The sequence below is a fragment of the Nyctibius grandis genome, chromosome 13 (assembly GCF_013368605.1).
Source record: "Nyctibius grandis isolate bNycGra1 chromosome 13, bNycGra1.pri, whole genome shotgun sequence".
NCBI classification, from domain to species: Eukaryota; Metazoa; Chordata; class Aves; order Nyctibiiformes; family Nyctibiidae; genus Nyctibius; species Nyctibius grandis.
In genome coordinates this window covers 10,637,125-10,656,244 of record NC_090670.1, presented here as the reverse complement: position 1 = coordinate 10,656,244, position 19,120 = coordinate 10,637,125, and the positions used below count along the sequence as shown (strand labels likewise).

Below are 19,120 nucleotides of genomic sequence, written 5' to 3'. Positions count from 1 at the left end.
CCTCGCGCTGCTGTCCCCAGCCCTCACCCCGGCCGGGGGGCACCAGTCTCTGCCAGGGGAAAGAGATGGTGTTTTGTTCCCCGGCTCGCTCCTGCCCAGCGGGTGACTGTGCACACACAGGGCCCTTTCAGCATGGGGAGAGGAGGGCGATGGCATCTGGGAAAGCAGGGAACAAAGGGCCCCATTGATGGCAGCGCAGCCCCACAGGTTTCTGTGAGCCAGAGCAAGGCTGGGGGTGCAGGCACAGTGTGCACAGAGCTGGGGCAGCAGCAATGCGTGAGCTAAACCTCCCCTGGCCGGGCTGCGTGGGAAGCCTTGCTGCCTGCCTGGAGGGGAGCTAGAGCTGGGGGAAGAGAGGGGAGAGTGGGATTTGGGCTAGAGTCCCGTTTAGGAAGAGCAGCGAAGGTCCTGGCCGTGGGTCGGTGACAGCCTGCCAGCTCTCAGCCTGCCCTGCTGCTCGTGGGCACCCAGCCATGCCTGAAACCTGCCTCTTGGGCAGATCTGCTGCAAAGGGGAGCGGTGCCGAGGTTTGAGTGTGGGGCTGGGAGCATCCCTCTGTGGCCTTGCTCCCCTGAGGCTCCTGAGCACAGCTCCTGGCGGGGAGTTTCCAAGAGAAGCAACATTTGAATTGATAATTTTTGAGTAGCTGCTGTGGAAACGTGCTTCTAAGGGCAGCATTTGTCTGATCAGGGGCAGAAAGACACCAGCCCATGACCTCCCCACGCACCAGCGCTGTGCAAATTGTTAACGACCCTGTGGCAAATGGCACGCAGCCGCCCACAGAGTGCAGAGACAGGACATGTAGGGCCCTGCGACAGTCGAGTCTGCCCTCGTGCCTAAATGAGACTGTCCTGTTTCACACAGGGATCTCTACAAGTGAGAGAACCATGCATCCTGAGTGGCTCTGGGCGTGCTCGTACCACATGCATTGCCTGATGTGAGCTGGCGAGCTTTGCCTGAGCCGTGCCGATTAGTTTTGCTGTGGTCGTGCTGTAGGTGCTACATTAGGAGACGTTGCAGAGGCTGTCACCACGTAGGCTGACTATTAAAGGGCAGCAGCACACCACCAAACACGAGCGAGCGGCTCCTACAAGACCCCAGCTTCTCTCTGGGTGGCTGGAGGAGAAATAGGGGTTTTAGGGGCTCCCCAGCTGGGAACAAAGATCTTGAGGTCAGGGTTATGAACCTCATGGCTGGGGTGGGAAGGAGGGGTGGGCAGGGTCCCGTGGGGGCAGCTGGCCCACACGTGGGGCTGGCGAGCGCTGCTCCTCTGGGACCTTCTCCTCTGCAGCCACCCCTTCGCTGCTTTTCTTTGGGTGTGGGAATGCCAGCACAACAAATGGACAGACAGTTGTATACCTTGTTCAGAATGTTCTTAATTTTAATTTATTTTCTTTAATTTTTATAAAATACATCTTGTAAGATAAGTCTCTACAAACTTGCTCCTTTTTATTGCTTGTTAACAAGTTGAAATTCTAGATCAGAAATGAAGGAAACACTTTCAGTTGATTAACTCTCTTTTTGCATGTGTGTGTGTGCGCGCACATGTGTGCGTGTGTGTGTGTTTGGGGTCTGGGGACAAGGGTGGGAAGGAGGGTCTGGTTATTTTTTGTTAAATGGATACCAAAAAAACCCCAGCAAACCCCCAAGAGAGATAGCGTCGATGTGAATTTCCAGATCTTGACTGGTTTCTCCCCACCCTGCCGTCCCTCCTGGCATCTCCACCCTCCCCAGCCTGTGTGCGTTGGTAGCCTGGCCAACCTCTTTCAGCACTCCTGGCGGCAAGGATCCTCCGAACGCTCTGCTCAGCAGATCTGCTCCTTTATCCTTGCCCCTGCTGAAATCGGCACTTAAAAAAAATATAATAATAATACAGACAAAAAAAAAATCCATGCAAGATGGAGCTACAGTCTGCCACTGAAAGTAGTTTCTCCAATAAATAAACACTAAGATTAGCATTAAGGAGAGGCAGGGAAGAGCAAACCAGAATACCAGTTGGCGGGGAAGACTGGAAACAGCATTTTGGTGAGTTTGGCTGGACCCACGCTACCCAGCCAGAGGGCTTTCCTCCAGCTGCCATGGAGAGCAATCATGGGGGAGAGGTCATCTCCACCAAACCCCTTGCCCTGCTGCCCCCCTCCATGGGAAAAGACTGAACTGGCACCAGAAAGGATCTGGTTTGCAGATACAGGCAGTGTTTCCACCTCGTGACCCCCAAACCGCTGCCTTTCCTTCTCTCCTCAACTCCTTCATGGATTTCAACTGGAAGTAAGATGCTGCCAGTGCCTTCCGCCCAGGCAGACACAAGACAGTTGTCCTGATTTGCAGGAAACGCGGGGGAAAAAAGGTGAGGGGAAAAGGGGGACAGAACGAGGGAAAGTTACGTTTGACACAGGTGAGAAACAAATCAAGGTCTCCGACGCAGAGGAGGTTAGCGAAGCAGACGTCACCCCAGAGAAGAGCACCATTGTGAAGGGACGAGAGCGTGCGGCGAGCGCGGCACTGGCGGGGCGGTGAAGGCATGCAGTCCGGAGGGTCATCCCCTGCCTATGGGGGGATGGCTCTGGCTTTACACTCCTGGGGTATGGTGCAGAGATGTCCCCTCTCAGTCAAACCTATCTGCCACCTCTCTGCTGCCTGGAGGGTAAAGCCAAGAGTCCTCCTTGTCTACAGAGACACCAAACTCCTTTAGGCTTTAATAGGGGCAGCTGGGTTAGGGCTTTATCAGCATTGGGGTCAGCACTCTCTTCTCCGCAACAGGGAAGATCCTTGCCCTGAACTCCCTTTGCCTTGGCTGAAGCAGGCAATTTGGGGTAAATTCATCTTTCTTTGCTAAGGGGAAAAAAAAAAATCCTTCTCTTATTCTCCATCCACGGGTGGTGACAGCAGACAGCTCCAGGAGAGTCTCTAGCAATGGTACCAGGACTGGGCCAACTTCCTTTTCTCTCTAGGTAGCCTCTTGCTACTCATGGAGCAACCTACATGGATTTCCTCCTCCCAGGAGCATGAAGGCCTTTGCTCATCCCCAGGCAACATCGGGACACTGGAGTAAGTCCCTCCTCTTCTCTGGCTGGTTTTGATGGGCTTGGCCCTAGAGCGAACTGGTTACAGATGAGCAGAGAGAGAAAAGTGCATGAAGAGGTGTCCATTGGTGGGAAGCTCTCCTTCCTGGTCATGCTCAGCACGATGGATGCGAGGGAAGAAGAGGAGGGGAGTCAGAGGCGAAGGCAGAGTTAACGCAGGAGACCTGGTGTCGGGTGGCTGCAGTGTTAAAGCCTCGGGGTTAGAGAAAAGAAGGGCGTTTGGTCTGGCTGGGCTCCACCGCAAGGGCTAGAACTTGGTGCCTCGGCCCATCAGCTTGAGGACTGCAAAGTTGTAGGTGGCGGCGATCATGAAGGTGAGCTGTGGGTGGAAAGAAAGTGAGTTGGGGGGGGGGAGGAGAAACGAAGTTCCGGTGGGTGAGGAGGCCAAGCAGGATGGGACTCCTCAGTGGGGTATGCCCAAGATGGCATCTCCCAGCCCAGCACCCCAACAGGGCAGCTGCCCCGCAGAGCCCCTATGGCCCCACTGCGCCGGTGGGACACTGCAGTGTCTCCTCGCTGGTGTAAAGCAAGACGAGAGCTGGAGAAAGGCAGGGGACTTAGTGCATGGGCAGCAGGACCTCTCTCTGGTGGTCTCCTAAAGCCTCTTCAGATCCCATCCAGCCGCCACCTCTACCTTCTTATGGCCTGAATTCACTGTCTGCACTTAAGTGCCAGAAAATGACACGAGCACAGGCTCTGTCACATCCATGCCCAGCACCTCCATTGTCCTCTGCCCTCACATCCTCATTGGGTGGAGGAGAACGGCCAGGCAGGGGGAGCACCCACTCACCAGTGAGACCAGCGTGGCAGCCGCCCCCACAAAGGCCGCGATGAAGAGGTGGAAAGTCATCTGGAACTGCAAGGGAAGAGGGGGTGTGAGGTCCCAGGGTCACGTGTGCCAGCTGGGGAGGCCAGTGCCGAGGCCACCCACTGAGGAGAGCGCATGTGGGGTGACAGGAGGTGCTCACCTCGCTGGTCTTGCAGATGGAGAGCAGGTTGGAGCCGCACACCTTGCCAGGGAAGGCATTCCAGGGCAGGACACCTGGTGAGACACGGGGAGCTGGGTGAGCCAGGCACAGCTGCCAGCCGGCTGCCTTGCCCAGCCTCCCTCAGCCACGTGTGTCACGCACACCCTGGCATTTTGGGGCTCTTCAGCACTTGTCCCTGCTTTACCCAGCCCTATCTGCCTGGGCCCTCTCCTCCATCCCTTCTCCTCCACCCTGAGCCCTGGCTCCTGGGCGGTGAATCTGATACTCACCGTACATCCTGGCATCCGCACACAGGGTGCCGATGCTGGCCGAGGTCTTGCTGGGGTTGGCAATGGACTGGCAGGTGGTCCAAGTGTTAAAGTAGATGTAGACGGGCACCGCAGAGCAGGCGAAGACCAGGAGCCAGATGATGCTCAGGACGTAGGTAATGCCCACAAACTGCAAGGGGCAGGACAAGCCAGGACAGAGCCATGGTTACCGAGCGGCCAGGGACACAGACAGGGGAGCGCGAGGGTCCCCAGGCAGGAGAGGGCGCGGGGCAGGCAGGGGACAGAGATGCTGCCTGCATCCAGCTCCACACCACCTGCCAAACCCAGTGTAACCCCAGTAGCCAGCCCAGAGCAGCAGCCCGAGCTGGGCACCCCTGTGGCTCACGGGGCCGGCACCAGCCACAGGCTCCCAGCCAGCTACGCGTGCGTGGGGGTGACCGGCGGTGGCAGCAGAGTGGCTGCCACGTCCCGTGCAGCGGGGAGAAACCGCGGCCACGGCCAAGCCGGGTTTGGCCTCTGCGGGAGGGCAGCTGCAGAACCCGCCTTGGTGTGCAAATGTGGCTCTCCTGCCCTCCCTCCGTGGTGCCACCCCGACCGGCCCCTGAGGGAACCGCAGCCATCCCCCTCTGCTCCCCCAGGCCATGGGCTCCCCTTGCCAGCATTTTGTCATTGTCCCCAAGCACAGTGGAGAGGACAACCCCAGGGGCACCGGGTGCTGGAGAGCCTCGGGCTGCTGGCACCGCGGGGATGCTCATGGCTCTCCCCACTGATGCTTAAACATGAGGTGGTTTGGTTAGATGTGGCCATTTGGGCTGCTTTGGTCCCCGGGGCCACGGCAGGCCTGGGGGAGGGCGGGCTGGGCTGCGCTTCCCTTTGGGATACCCCGAAACCCGGACAGCCGCAGTCTCCTGCCCTTCGGCCACGGCGAGCGTGGCAAACCCGCTACGGGCGCGCGCAGGGGTGCCAAACCCCGGTTAAGATCACCTTGTCAGGATGTCCTAGCCACTTTCCCAAACACTGACACACCCGCTGCAACGAGTGAGCTCGCTGGGGGCCTCGCGCTCCCCTCCCTTTCGGGCCCCCGGTTACCGTTGCGCTGAGGCCCTTGCCGCAGATGGTGGTCCTGTAGTCCCCGAAGATTTGCCGGACAGCGCCAGTGTATAGAAGCCTTCGGCCAGCAGCAGGGCTCCGTAGAGGAAGAAGAAGGAGGCCGTGCCGTAGATGACATACTGAAAAGCGTGGATGCTGCCGGGGAGAGGAGCAGGCAGGGATGCTCAGGTGCTGGGGCGGTGCTGGGGAGCTCAGCCCCGCGAGCAGCATGGCCGGGGCAGGCTGGCTGCGGTGACTACCCTCCCCGTGCCACCCCAGGGGGACCAAAATGGAGGGTGAAGCCACGAGAGGAGCGAGCTGGGGCAAAGCCGTGGCGAGCAAAGCTGTCGGCCACTGCTGGCTCCCCCACGCCCTCCGTACCTACCCGGTGCAGAGGTCCAGCACTAGCCCAGGCACCTAGCGAGGGTCAGATAAAAACAGCCGTGAAAAGGAAACAAGTGGCCACTGGACCCTGCGATGCGGCCGTGTCACCGGCACACGGCAAACACAGCCTGGGGTCTCCATGGTGCCGGGGTGACAGCATCACCCCGGCCAGACACCTCCTCCCGGCACAGAGCGAGACGGAGACACGAGGGGCCCCGGCGTGAGGGTGATGCACCGCAGTGGGGTACTTACACGTCGATGAGATACTCATAGTCCTGGTAGTTTTTGGAGAAGTAGGTCTCAATGAGCTGCTCCGTGCCTGTGAGGGCTTCGTGCCCACAGCCACAAAACAGCGCTACCCCTAAGAAGCACAAGCCCGTGGCAACCAGCGAAGCAAAGGGTGCCCCGATGAGGCATCTGGCACAGCACTCGAGCAAACCTAGGGAGAAGAGAGGTGAGGTGGGACAGGACCGCCGGGACGGGGAGCACTGGGAGCCCCCAGCTCAGGAGCAGGAAGGTGCCTGGTGGGAGGAGGGAAGGAGGTTGAAGCAAAACCCAGAAATGATTCATTGCGGTGCTGGAAACCCAAACCCAGCAGCTTCCCCGAGTTCTCTCTAAGCAGCCGGGCAGGATCGCACCCAAGCATACCCAGGGACAGGGGGTGTCGCAGTGTGGGGCACCGGGGCAGCAAGGCAGCCTCTGGTGTGAGGCGGCCAGGGAGCCGAGGTGAGCCAGCCGTGCCGACCCGTGCGGAACAAGATGGAAATCGAAGGCGATGTAGCGTAATGCCAGCGGGACCCGGCAAACAAGCTGCTAATGGGCTCCCCGCTGCCGGCACAGCCCAGCTGCGGGCAACCGTGACACCCGCAGCCTGCGTTTTTCTTTTGCCTTCGAAGATGGAGGGGAAGCGAGCAGCTCCACAGAGACAAGGCACAGCGGAGACCCAGCAGTGTGGGCTGGCCTCGGGGCAGCCCGGGACGAGCGGGCACGCACCCCAAGCAGCCCGGGCTTCTGGGCAGCACGGCAGGGTGGACTCGTCCCCTCTCCTGGCACTCCGCGGGCAGCTCAGGCTGCAGCAGCCCCATTACACGGGAAGATGTGCTGATGGAGAGGAGCCATGCTGGTTCCCCGAACATCAGCACTTGTGTAATAGATCAGTCCTCCGGGACAGATATTTGGCAAGAGAGCACGTGTACCTGTGCGTGGGCAGGGAAAGCGAGGGCGCGTGCGAGCGTGCTGCTTGGAGGGCCTAAATGCTGGATTTTTTTTCAGCAGTGGGGCCATGGGCACCTGCTCCTTCTGCACGTCGGGGCTCTAACGTGCAGGATCGTTAGCTCAGGTTTCCGATGAGCTGGGGCTGGAGGTGCTCAGCCAGCCGCTCTCCTGCCCGGTTTGGGAGCGGGCAGCCCGGTGGGTTTGCACCCAACGGCACCCGGCTCCGGAGCATCAGTTCTCAAGCTAAGCTGTGATAACCTGCTGCCCTGGCCCCACCGGCACCCCACTGTCCCGGGTACGGCAGCTGCCTGGGCACATCCCGTCTGGGCACAGCATTTGGGCCTTGAATGCCAAAAAGGCGTCCGTGGGAAGCGTTCCCAAACCCATGCTCCCACCATGGATCTCACAGTGCTTATCTCCTCCCTCAAAGGACAAGCAAGCCACAGGGTCCTGGCCAGCAGTGCCCTCCCCTCCCCACAGGGAGCAAGGTCGCACGGTGGCACTGAGGACAATGGGGGATTGTCCTGGCACTGCCACCCCGGGGGCTGCCCCATGCCGAGAGCAAACAGGGAACAAAGGCAGCTCTATGGGGGGGCGCTGGGGCCCCTCCTGCTTGTTTGCCTTGGACGAAGCAGGTCCAGGGGGGTTCCCACTCCTCCTCCCGGCCAGCGGTGCTCCCCAAACCTCACTGGGACCCGTGGGGACGGCCCTGTGCACCCAGCAGGGTACTGGGCCAAACACGCCTTTTTTATTTTTATTTTTGGCCACCTGGGAGATGGTGTGGCAGGTGCCTGGGGCTGGGACACAGGGCATGGCCCCATTCCTGCAGGGCTGTGGGTCCCGGGATGTGCCAGGGTCTGGCAAGCTCCCTGCCACAGCTCCGGCCTTTCAGGCTTTGGGAAGCCACGCTGGGGAAGCCTGGGGAGGGGAAAGGAGGAGAGAAAGAGCCCTTGTGCTGCACAATCCCGGGCCTTGTACCCAGGCTCAGCTGCTGCTGGAGCCAAACAATACACTGCAGGCAGGAGGAGGAGGCAGGAGGGTGCCGGCAGCCCGTGGCACCCCTGGGAACAGCTCAGCCCTGATGCCTCAGTGGGGTGTGCTGGTAAGCATTAGCTCTGCTGTATCTGTAGCGAAACTGAGCCACAAGGAGTGCCTCCGTTTTCCCAGGGCATACAAGAGGCATGAGCTGTGGCAGGTCTCAGCACCCTGCCTGGACCTCCCGGCTCCCCCCAGCCCTGGGCAGGAGCTCTCATCTCCAGCCTGTGTGAGGAGGGCTTGCGTGGGACCAGCCATGGGGATGGCATTTGTCACGACAGCGCATGAGCACACAGGAATGGAAAACTGCCTTGGGAAAGAAAACACCATCCCTGCCGTGCTGAGGCACCCTCCCCTGGCAGCTCCCATGGCTGGCACGGCCACACCGGGGCCACGGGACCTGACCGGTGCCAGAGGGAAGTTTCAGGGTGCCAGAGGGAAGTTTCAGGGTGCTCTGCTCTGGGACAGGGTCCCCAGAGCCGCCAGTGACAGCTCTCCGGGTGTCCGCCACCCTCACCCCATACTCACCCATGGCGCTGGACTTGGTCAACTCCCCTGACTGCCCACTCGGCTGCTTTGGTGCTGTCTGCAGGAGCCGTCGCCTGCCTGGCGGTCCCTCGCCTTGTATTTCCCCCTCTGGGTGCCTGTCCTGCTCTCCAGCAAAGAAAAGGGCTCTGTTAGTGACAGCCACCCCCCTTAAAGGGACAGGACCCCGCCCCTGGCCCCCCCAGCAGCACCCCTTGGCTGCCAGCTCCTGGGTGCCTGGCGGCTGTGTGGGCAGAGCTGCCCCACGGCCCCGCTCAGGGCTTTTGGGGAAAAGGCTTTTGCAAAAGAAAGAGAGTGGCCTGGGGAGCTGGGCGGGTTCAGGGGGTGTCCCCTCGTTGGTGGCTCTGGGGACCCCACAGGTCTGGCTGGGCTGTATTTGCCCTGGGCTGCCTACCACGGCAGTGTGGGAGACCAGCCCCACGGGACAGCAGTGATGCCCCTCTGTCACCTCCCCCAGCAGCCACCAGTGGGGAACAGGGGTCCCCTGTCCCAGGGACATGCTTTCAGCCTTGGGGGCTCCAAACCGGGAGTTTTCCCCCTTTTGATGGGAATTCTGTGGCTGCTTACCCTGGCCCCTTGGCCCCCGTGGGGGAACGGTGCTCGGGTGGGCACAGCCGTGGGGTCCCCAAGCGACGGGGATGGCTCCAGGGCTGCAGCAGATGGAGCCAGCTCCCGTGGGTGCTCCTGCTTCCATGGGTACCCCAGCTCCCTTGGGTTCTCCCGCTCGCGTGGGTGCCACAGCTCCTATGGGTGCCCCCAGCTCCCACGGGTGCCCACAGCTCCCACAGGTGCCCACAGCTCCCCCAGGTGCCCCAGCTCCCATGAGTGCTCCCAACTCCCACGGTGCCACAGCTCCCATGGGTGCTGCAGCTGTGGAGCCAGCACAGGGCCGGGGAAGCCTGCAGAGGGCAACCAGCCCCTTCCCGGCGGGCACAGGCGGACAAAGCCCCGCTGTGTCCCTCAATGCCCCGCTTTGTGCCAGGCAGCGAGGTGGCAGGGCCTGGCTGTCCCTGGGGCTGGGAACACTGGTGGTCTGGGGGGCGGTCCCTGGGCTGCGGCAAGCCGGGAGCAGAGTGTCCCACTTTGTAGGGACCCCTGCCCCTTCCTCGCCCACCCAAACAGCTGCCCCTTGGCTTACCTGCAGATGGGCTGGGGGGAAACACCACTTGGGCAGCTGTGCAAATGGTGCCAGGCCTGCACCCCACATGGGTGGGCCCCAGCTCCTGGCCCCCCAGCACCACTCCCTGCCTTGGTTTCCCACTGCAAGGCATGGTGGCAGAGGGCTGCTCAGTGTCCCCAGTCGGCCATGGGACAGGAAGGGCTGGGGAGGGACAACGGAGTGGGGACACCCTCTGCCACTGCTGCAGGTGGCATCCTTGGGCACATCCTTTAGCCCTCCAGGTGGCACCAGGTGGCCTGGCAGCCATGCCACCAGGCCATGGTCACCTCGTAATGGCCGTGGAAGAGTGACAGCCTTGCAACGTCCCTTTGGAAATAACCTGTGACCCCTACGGCCACTGGAAACCAGCAGGGCCCCGCCTGCGCCCCAGGGCAGCGCAAGGGATCCCTGGCCACCAGGAGGAACAAATTTGACATTAAAAAAAAAAAAACATAAATCTAACACATAAAATATAACATAATAAAAAAAAAAATTAAATGTCATTGGGGAGAAAATATAAGCCCTTCTTTTTCTTTTCGTAGAAATACCAGTCTTGCTGACTCTGCAATTTCTGAGCACCCCAGGGGGGAGCGGCAGCTTTATGCTATCGGGGAGAAGGTGGGCAACTAAGAGGGACGGTGATATCTGCACAAAAAGTGGCTTAAAATTCTTGGTGATCGGGCACTGTTTGTCAGGAAGCGTTTCCCTCCTGGGATGGAAAACCCTCGGCGCTGCCGCTGGCAGTAGGGACAGGTCCATCTCCTGGCAGTGCTCCCATGGGTGCTCCAGACCAAGCTGCAAAACAGGGAGATGGGGAAAAGAGGGAAATGCCCTCGCTGGATTTCTAAGGCTTGAGGGAGAAGAAAGTTTGCAGGGAAGGGGTTGGGGTTGCCTTTCCTCTGCCAGCGCGGTGGGTACCCTGCACTGAGCAGCTGGGTGGGTGGCCAAGAGCACACCCCAAACTGCACCGTCTGCCCACGCTGGAGGGGTACGTGTGGCCTCGGGGATGCTGAAAAGGCCCTCTTGCATCCCTCTCCCTTTGCATTTCAGTTGGAGAGGTTGTGAGAGCCTCTCCTGCAAATCCTCAGTGCGTAACCGCATGCTTGGAGCAATCCTGCAGCTCAGCCCCTTCCCGGATGAGGCCCCAGGGCAGTGTGCGGCTGCAGGGAGCCTGCCAGCCTGCATAAAAGTTTCCTTGTCGGCTTGTCCCTGACAGAGAAAATGCTGCTATTTCTCAGGCGAGGAAGAGGAGACGCATCCCTGTTTGCCAGCCAGGAGAGGGCCGTGCCAGGCTGGTAACAATAAACATGCTTATAAATCAATCCGAATCACCTTGCGATTTGTTCTGACCCTTGGGCAGTGGCCGATTATGTCCAAAACCACCCCCCACAGGGCAATTAAGGGCTCAGCTGCCTGCACTCATTAATACCGTCACGCTGCTCCATGTGAGGCGTGCCGGGGGCTAGACATGGAGAAGCCTTTTCTTCCCCAGCCACCCGCGATCTGCACTGAGACACTGAAATGGGCTGCGCCAAAATGAGGTATTTGGAGGAAAACACACACGTATGTCTCTAAATACACACATGCCCCTACTCCCCCCCCGCCCCCCCCCAGGTGGTAAAGCCTCTCTGGGATGTTTGTGGGTTTTTCTCTTCTGTCCTCGGTGCTTCACAGCTGTGGCTCAGAGTCAGGCTTCCCCTGGGCCATGGGGAAGGCAAGTTTGGGGCTGGAGGGACAAGCAGGTGACAGCAATGGCAAAGGGAGAGCCACCCAGGCACCACCGATCTGCACCGCTCCATCACATTAGGGCAAAGAAGCGAGACGGGAAAGCAAGCAGGAGCATATGGGCTAGAGGACCAGAGCATCCTCCCTGTCCCCGTCCCCATATGCAGCCACTTCACCCGTAATCACAGCAGACAGCCTGTCACACCCGCTCCCTTCGCGCTGATGGCGTGGGACAGCTTGCCCTGGCCCCCCGGCACACACTGGGCACACGGGCAGCCCTCCCCGCGGCGAGCCGGGAGGCAGCGGGGAGGCCAGTTGCAGTGGGGGCCAGCTGGGAGAAGAAGGTTTCCTGCTCGCTCCCGGCCGCCGCAGCTCCGCAGTTTCAGGGAGGATGATTTTTTCCCCCCTAATTAATTTCTTTGCTTATGTCCCCACTGACTCATTTTCTGCACTGCCCTGGGCATGGGGCCGGGTTCTCAAAGATGCACAGTGGCCAAAATCATACACTTCAGTGGGTGCCAACCCTGCAGAACACAGAGAGCCCCTGCACCCTGCACCCCCAAACGCAGGCAGAGCCCCGGTACACCTGAGAGGAGCTGACACCAGCCCGCGCAGCACCCGTATCCATTATACATGGGGCAGCGGGAGAAATCCCGGTGCACCTTGTCACAGCTGAGAACCTCACTGCTATTTTTAGGCAGCCGCTTCCCCGGCCAGGCTGAACTTCTCGTTTTCTGCTGCTGATTTTCTCTGTCCTCCTTCACCCGCCTCGCTGCCTGCATTCACCCATCACCTGGGTAAAAACACCCCGGCCGGGAAGCCCGACACGTGTCCTCCTATCAAGTGCCCCAGGGCAGCTCTGCAGCCAGGGCAAGCCAGGCAGCTGCCCACAGCAGCCAGGGTTGCCCAGGGATTTTTCTGCTAGGCAAAATCTCCTGCTCTTCCAGGCAGCCCCATCCAAGCAGAGAGGAGACGGTGACCGCGGGAAGGTCGCGGTGGCACCAGCAGCATCTGCCCAGCTGCCTCCTCCCGATGGTGCCAAGGACGCCCGCCGGAGCCAGCCCTGCTGGCCGCTGCCTGGGCCTGGCTGCACTGGCTGTCCTATTTGTATTCCTGGGTTGCTCCCAGGCTGCAAAACATGCTAATAAAAATTAAATTAAAAAAGAACAAACTGGCAGAGGCTGTTAGAGGACAGGGGAGGCACTCTGAAGGACAGAGGGACAGGCCAGTGTCGCAGGATGACAGGGGAAGGGCAAGGGCTGTTTGGGAGAGGAGCCCTTGTCGGGCTCAGCTGAGAGCTGGGCAATGGGTACCAGCCTTGGGCGTGGAGTCAGCAGCAGTGGGAGTCTGCATCCTGAGCCCCCCAGGGATGCTCCAAGGCTCTCGGGACCCCCCCAGCAGGCAGGGCTGCAGGCAGTGTGACAAAGCCCTGCCGGATAACCCGGGGGCAGAGCCCTCCTCCCTGGCACCAGCCCCCGTCTCCTGCCTCCACCAGCTGTCAGACTCTTATCTCGGACCACAGCGGCAGCCACGGAGGTGCCGGGCAGCTGAGACTACACCCGAGCTGAGTTCATCTCCTCATCTAGTCGCCCTTTAGAGAAGATGGGCAGATGCCCGTGCCTCCTTTTGCGTGTGCCTGGCTGATGTATTCCCCTGCAGGAGCCTGATTGTTTTAGAACCACAGCATCACAGAATGGTTTGGGCTGGAAGGGACCTTAAAGACCATCTAGTTCCAACCCCCTGCCACGGGCAGGGACACCTTCCACTAGACCAGGCTGCTCACAACCCCATCCAACCCGGCCTTGAACACTGCCAGAGAAGGGGCATCCACAGCTGCTCTGGGCAGCCTGGCCCAGTGTCTCACCACCCTCACAGTGAAGAATTTATTCCTAATATCTAACCTAAATCTCCCCTCTTTCATTTTAAAACCGTTACTCCTAAATACTAAGTTTTAAAATTTGGAAGGTCTTCTCATCCCGCCAGTGCACCGTCCCTGGGCTCACTGGTGCAGGGGCAGCGCGAGCCTGGGGGGCAGAGGGGGCCACCAGCCCCCCTCACTCTCAGGGCAGGGTGTCCGGCACCCCGGAGGCGACGCTGCAGGAGCCCCGCTGCCGCCCCGCTGTCCCCGCACCTCTCGCGGGCTGTGACGCCCAGGGTGGCGGGGCCACGCGGCGCGGGCGTGCGGTACGGCTGCCCATGGCCGGGGGAATCGGGGCCAGGCAGCTGCTGGCAGCACAACCTGGGGCCCAGCTGGCGTGAGAGGCAGCCCAGGCACCGGAGGACTTGCTGGCTGCTCACTGCTCCTGTTACCCACCGAATAGCCCTGTTATTTGCTGCAGAAATTGGGGACAATATGCCGGTCCAAACATCTTATTCTAGTTTCTAATTTCCCCTCAAAATTCTCACCAAGCTCCTCGCCCACTGCAGCGAGTCCCCCGGGTTAATTACAGGTTTGGGGAGAAGGTGATTTTTTTTTTCCCTGGCTGATTTTCCGGCAGATTTGCCTTTCACATCCACTGCCTTTCTCCTTGGTTTTCTTCCTAAAGGAGGGTAAACAGACGCCTCACGCTGATGTTCTCCAGGCTGTTCATTACTCTCTCACTCTGCCGTTCGTGGGGTCATATTCTTGAACTGTTCTCATTTACCTTTCAGAAAATCCTGGAAGGGAAAGACAAATGTCATTCTGCCTCCTTGGAGCTGACGGTGCCTGAGAAGAGCAAATAAAGCCCGGGATCATTATGTTTCTATTTGCCCCTGCGAAGCCAGAGCGGGCTCTGTAAAGGGAGGCTGCAGGCAGCATCGGGGCCAGGCTCAGCTCTGGGGCACCCCCATTTATTTCTTGCTGCCCATGGGACCCATTTTGAAAGGCTTGGGTGCATTCACGTGCCTCCAAACAGCCATGGAGCTGCTAACTTGTCCCATGCTTTCCCTGAGCCCAGAGGAGGGAGAGTGATGCTGAGGGAGGTCCTGGTTAGCCAGGATGGTCCTTGAGTGGCGGAGGTTGTGCCCGCAGTGTTTTCTCTTGGATTTCTACCCGGAGAGGGAGATTTTCCCTGTATTTCCCTCCAGAGCCCAGGAAGATGCTTCTCCTCCTGCCCGCCCCCATGCCAGCCCCAGCTTGCCCACATGTGCTGGGGGGTGATGACCTCGCCAGGGACCAGGGGACAGGGTCTGACCCAGCCGCTCCAAGCCCTGTCCCCGGGCTGGCAGGACCCTTCCCATGGCCAGCGAGTGCCAGCTGCAGCAGGGCTCTCCCGAGGGACGAGGAAGTGGGCGCTGGGGAGGTGATGGCTGGGCTGGGCGGCAAAAGGACAGTAGTGAGAGCCCTCGGGGTGGCATTACTGCCATGGCACCTCGTGCCCGAGCCTCAGAGAGCACACTGCAACATTTCCCAGAGAGCAAATCCAATGGTAGGACCTAGAGGTGGGTGTGAGGGGTGCAGGCGTTTCCTCCCCAGAGTCACAGACGCAGGCGGCTCTCGGAGGGTCGCCTGGGGAGCAGCTGCTGCACAACCCTCCTGCATCCCCCCTGCAGCTGAGCCAGGTGGAAACAGCCCATGAACACCATGCAGGCTCCTCTCCCGGGCTGGCTCTGGGGACGAGGGACTCATTTGCTGCTCCAGTTGTTACGTTCACTTACATGATGCTGCTGTGCAGCCTCTCCGTGCCGGCAGCTGCACAGGGAGAATCGGCCTCGCTCCCTGGGTTTGGCAAGGTGATGAGACACAGGGACGGATGAGATGCCTTTGCCAGGATGCCACTTGCAGCATTGACCCCAGGACAGCCACCTCAGAGCCCATAACAGCGTGGGAGGCAGAGGACGGAGTGGGGGAGCAAACCTGGGGTCACACTGGGCTCCTCACGGCACCATCCTCTGCAGCCACATGAGCACCACCAGCAGGGTGGCACTCAGCATGCTGTCCCATGCTGTGACACCCACCAGCTCCAAGGGATGCAGGTGCCATCATGGCAGCCCCACACCCTGACTCATGCAGCTGAGATTCACCTGGAAAGCATCCGCAGCCTGAGCGTCTGCTGTTTGATCTGTGCAGCAGCAGGAGGGTTTGCCATCTAATTAAACAAATCCTTCATCTCCACCATGGCAGCTGTGCCGGGGGGGAAGCAGTGGGGGGGCACAGGGCAGGGGGGCTTGTTTCTTGTTCCTTCTCCCCCCTGCTTGCTGCCTGATGCCGGATATGTGTAACGCTTCGTTTTCCAAACTTGTCCCTCCGGGGGGTCTCTAGTAGAAAAGAAAAAAATCCCGTCCAATTAGGCTGAGGCAGGCGGCCTGCGGTCAGTACCACACAGTGCTACCGCGTGTCCTGCTCCCGGTGAGCTCCTTCCGCCTTCGTGCTTGGAGACCCCGGGGCCAAAGGCAGGAGAGCCGCGGAGGCGAGAACAGCAAACAGAGCTCAGCAAACCTGCCAGCGCTCCTGCCGCAGCGAGGGATGTGCATCGCCATGGCAACCGTGGCCAAGGATGTGCAGGGACGGGTACCCCAAAGCAGGGAGGAGGCTGGGGGACCACGCTGACCCTGTCCCACATCCCCCACCTGCCTTTGCTGATACAACACCCCTCAGCCCGGCACTGGCCAAGGCATCGGTTTTGCACCGCAGCTCCTCTCCTTCCCAGGCTCAGGCAGGGTGAGGAGCTGCAGGGGTTGGCTAGTGGAGGCAGAGGTTAGGGGCTGGGAGGTCTTGCAGTGTCAAAATCCAGTAGATTTTCCCCAGAGTATATGGAAATGTTGGAGGCAACTGGAGCAGGGGTCAGGCCAGTGCTGTCGCCCCCAGCATTGCTCCCCATAGCCCATCAGCAGATCCCAACCCCATCTGATCGCCGACCTCACCAAGCAGGGTCATTTGTGGGAGCAGAGATGGGAGCATCCTCAGCCAGGAGTGAGCTCTGCTCCAGCCCAGGCTTCCTCCCTGCAATTCCCCTCCCGCACCCCCAGCCTCAGGAGGGAACCAGCCTGCGCCACTGGGTGATTTGGGGACAAGGCAGGTAGCATGGGGATGACCCATGGGAAAAGAGAAGGGACACGAAGATGGGAAAGGGCCAGGTCACCCCGGGGGAGCGAGGCACCCACTGAGGGCTTTGGCATCTGTGCCAGGCTTTGCTGCTGGCCCAAAGAGTCTTGCCTGACACTTATCTAAATTAAATCTCCCCCTTCAGCGTGCCCAGCCTGCCAAGGTCACGGGATCAGCCGGTACCATTGCTCCAGTCTTCCCTCCATCTGCAGTTCCCTCTGCACTTGCTCTATCTGCAAATACGATCCACGTAGTTTGCCCAAAACAGAGCACTGTCAGTGCCAGGAGGCACAAGGTCCACAGTCCATGGATGGGAAAAGGCAAGTTAGGACCATCTAGGTCATGTCTTCAGGCTGGGCTGGGAGTCCCCTGCCTCATACATGATGGGGGGGACGTACATGAAATATTTTCTTAAGAACCTGCCATAAAATACCAGAAATATGTTGACATGTGTGGATAAGCGCCCGTTAGATGAGGGACTGGTTTTGAAGAACAAGCGTTGGACTCTCTTTTCTTTGATAGCTTTCGGGAAAGCAACATCCGAAACACCCCCCAACCTGCACGGAGCATGTCCAAGGGCTCCAGGATGCTGGGCAGGGCTCGGGCAGCCTTTGTGCAGGCGACGACTAACTTGACAGAGCGCAGAGGAGCTCCCCAAGGCAGCTCTGAGCTGCACAGCCACCAGCAGCGGGGCTGCTGCAACATGCCCCGGCCGTCCCTCGGCCGCCCCGCTAGTTCCCACCTGGCACAGCATCCAGCCCCGATGGCAGCCGTGCTCTGCCCACATGGCCTCTGTCACAGAGGTCCCCAGGATCATAGAATCATAGAATCATTTTGGTTGCAAAGGACCTTTAAGATCATCAAGCCCAACTGTTAACCCATCACTGCCAAGTCCACCCCTAAACCGTGTCCCTAAGCACCACATCTACTCGTCTTTTAAATACCTCCAGGGACGGTGACTCCACCACTTCCCTGGGCAGCCTGTTCCACTGCTTGACAACCCTTTCAGTGAAGAAATTTTTCCTGATACCAAATCTAAACCTCCCCTGGCACAACTTGAGGCCGTTTCCTCTTCTCCTATCACTTGTTACTTGGGAGAAGAGACCAACACCCACCTTGCTACAACCTCCTTTCAGGTACTTGTAGACAGCAATAAGGTCTCCCCTCAGCCTCCTTTTCTCCAGACTGAACCACCCCAGTTCCCTCAGCTGCTCCTTATAAGACTTGTTCTCCTGACCCTTCACCAGCTTCGTTGCCTTTCTTTGGACTCGCTCCAGTGTGACATACCCCAAGGCTGCATGATTGCAGAGGGGACCGAATCCCTATGGATCACCCTGAAAAGTCCTGTCACGGATGCAGACACGAGCCCAGGGCCAGATCCTGCATTGCTCATTGCTCACTGGCGGCTCTGAGAGATCTGCTTGCGACAGCAGTGGCGCAGGGCTGAGCTGGCCCCGTGGCAAGGAGGGCAGTGAAGGTGGATGGGGCTGGCCCAGCTGGATCCTGACGTGCTGGGACTGCCTCCAAGCCTGGGAGAGATTTGTCAACCCTGTCCCCTCCGGCCACCTGCTCATGTGTCCCAAACTAAGCTCCCCAGGAGCTCGGACTCACAGGGACAGGTGAGGTCCCTCGGCCCGATGCCACCCCCGAGCTGTAGGGAGGGGCTGGGGGCACATTGCCTTAGCACACACAGCAGCCCCACAGCCACAGTGATGGGCTGAGCTCCTCAAGCCTCGCTGCCGCTCGTTGGGGAAATGAGCCCTGCTGCAGCATCCCACCCCCAGGCTGGTCCCCAGATGGGCCGGACACACCCCGAAGAGCACCCAGAGGAGCCAGTGTGACCCTCCAGGATCAGCAAAGGACCCAGTGCTGGGCTGAAACACAGCTCAGTGGTCACTGAGGATGCTCTCCCCCCACACGGTATTTTGGGGACTGCTGGCTGGGTGGTTACATCTGGCACAGCCCTGGAGAGAGGTGCCAGGTCACCTCGGAGCAAGAGGAGAGAAGAGGTGACCTCTGTGCCTGGCTGCTCAGGGAGCAGGAGGGCCAGCCCCACGGCCACTTGCGGGGCCACCCCAGCCCCACCGGCCTGCTCCCCGTGGCCCATCCTGCAGCACGGAGCACCCCTCCACAGCTGCTGCACGCAGCGCCCGCCCCGTGCCGCACCAACAGCAGGGGTATTTTTAGCCTGGAAAAGTGCCACAAAATCATAGAGCAACATTAGCTGGATTTGGGACCAACGTCTCGGTTCACCTTGCAATCTCCTCCGAGTCACCCTGCCCAGCTCGGTGAGGCACTGCATCCTCCTGGCACTGCCGCATAAGCACCAAACACCTGCTGGGCTCCCCAGGACCACCACCATCCTGTCCCCTCCTCCCATGTCTCAGTGCCACCTTCCCCTAGGAGCAGCCCCAAATTCCTCCGCACCCCATGACCTTCCTGGGCCACTGGAGGGGATGTCCTGCCCTGTCCCACTGGCGGCTACACCTGAACCCAGTGCCCGCTTGCCCTGCTGAGACATGGTGGAGGTTTGGGCTCTCTGCCCATGCTCCGGTGCCAGCGAGGCCCCAGCCTCCCCACCAAAGCACCACAGCAGTTAT

At 59.9% G+C, this 19,120-nt stretch overlaps 1 protein-coding gene across 1 annotated transcript; it reads right to left on the bottom strand.

Annotated features, from left to right (window-relative positions):
- Nucleotides 1-1,449: 1,449 nt before the first annotated feature.
- Nucleotides 1,450-8,705, bottom strand: PLP1 (proteolipid protein 1). Its single transcript, XM_068411817.1, is given in 8 exon segments — nucleotides 1,450-3,402; nucleotides 3,874-3,939; nucleotides 4,052-4,125; nucleotides 4,342-4,510; nucleotides 5,326-5,501; nucleotides 5,504-5,586; nucleotides 6,067-6,253; nucleotides 8,593-8,705. Coding segments are annotated over 8 exon segments (831 nt in total). The 5' UTR covers nucleotides 8,597-8,705; the 3' UTR covers nucleotides 1,450-3,330.
- Between the last annotated feature and the right edge of the window lie 10,415 nt (nucleotides 8,706-19,120).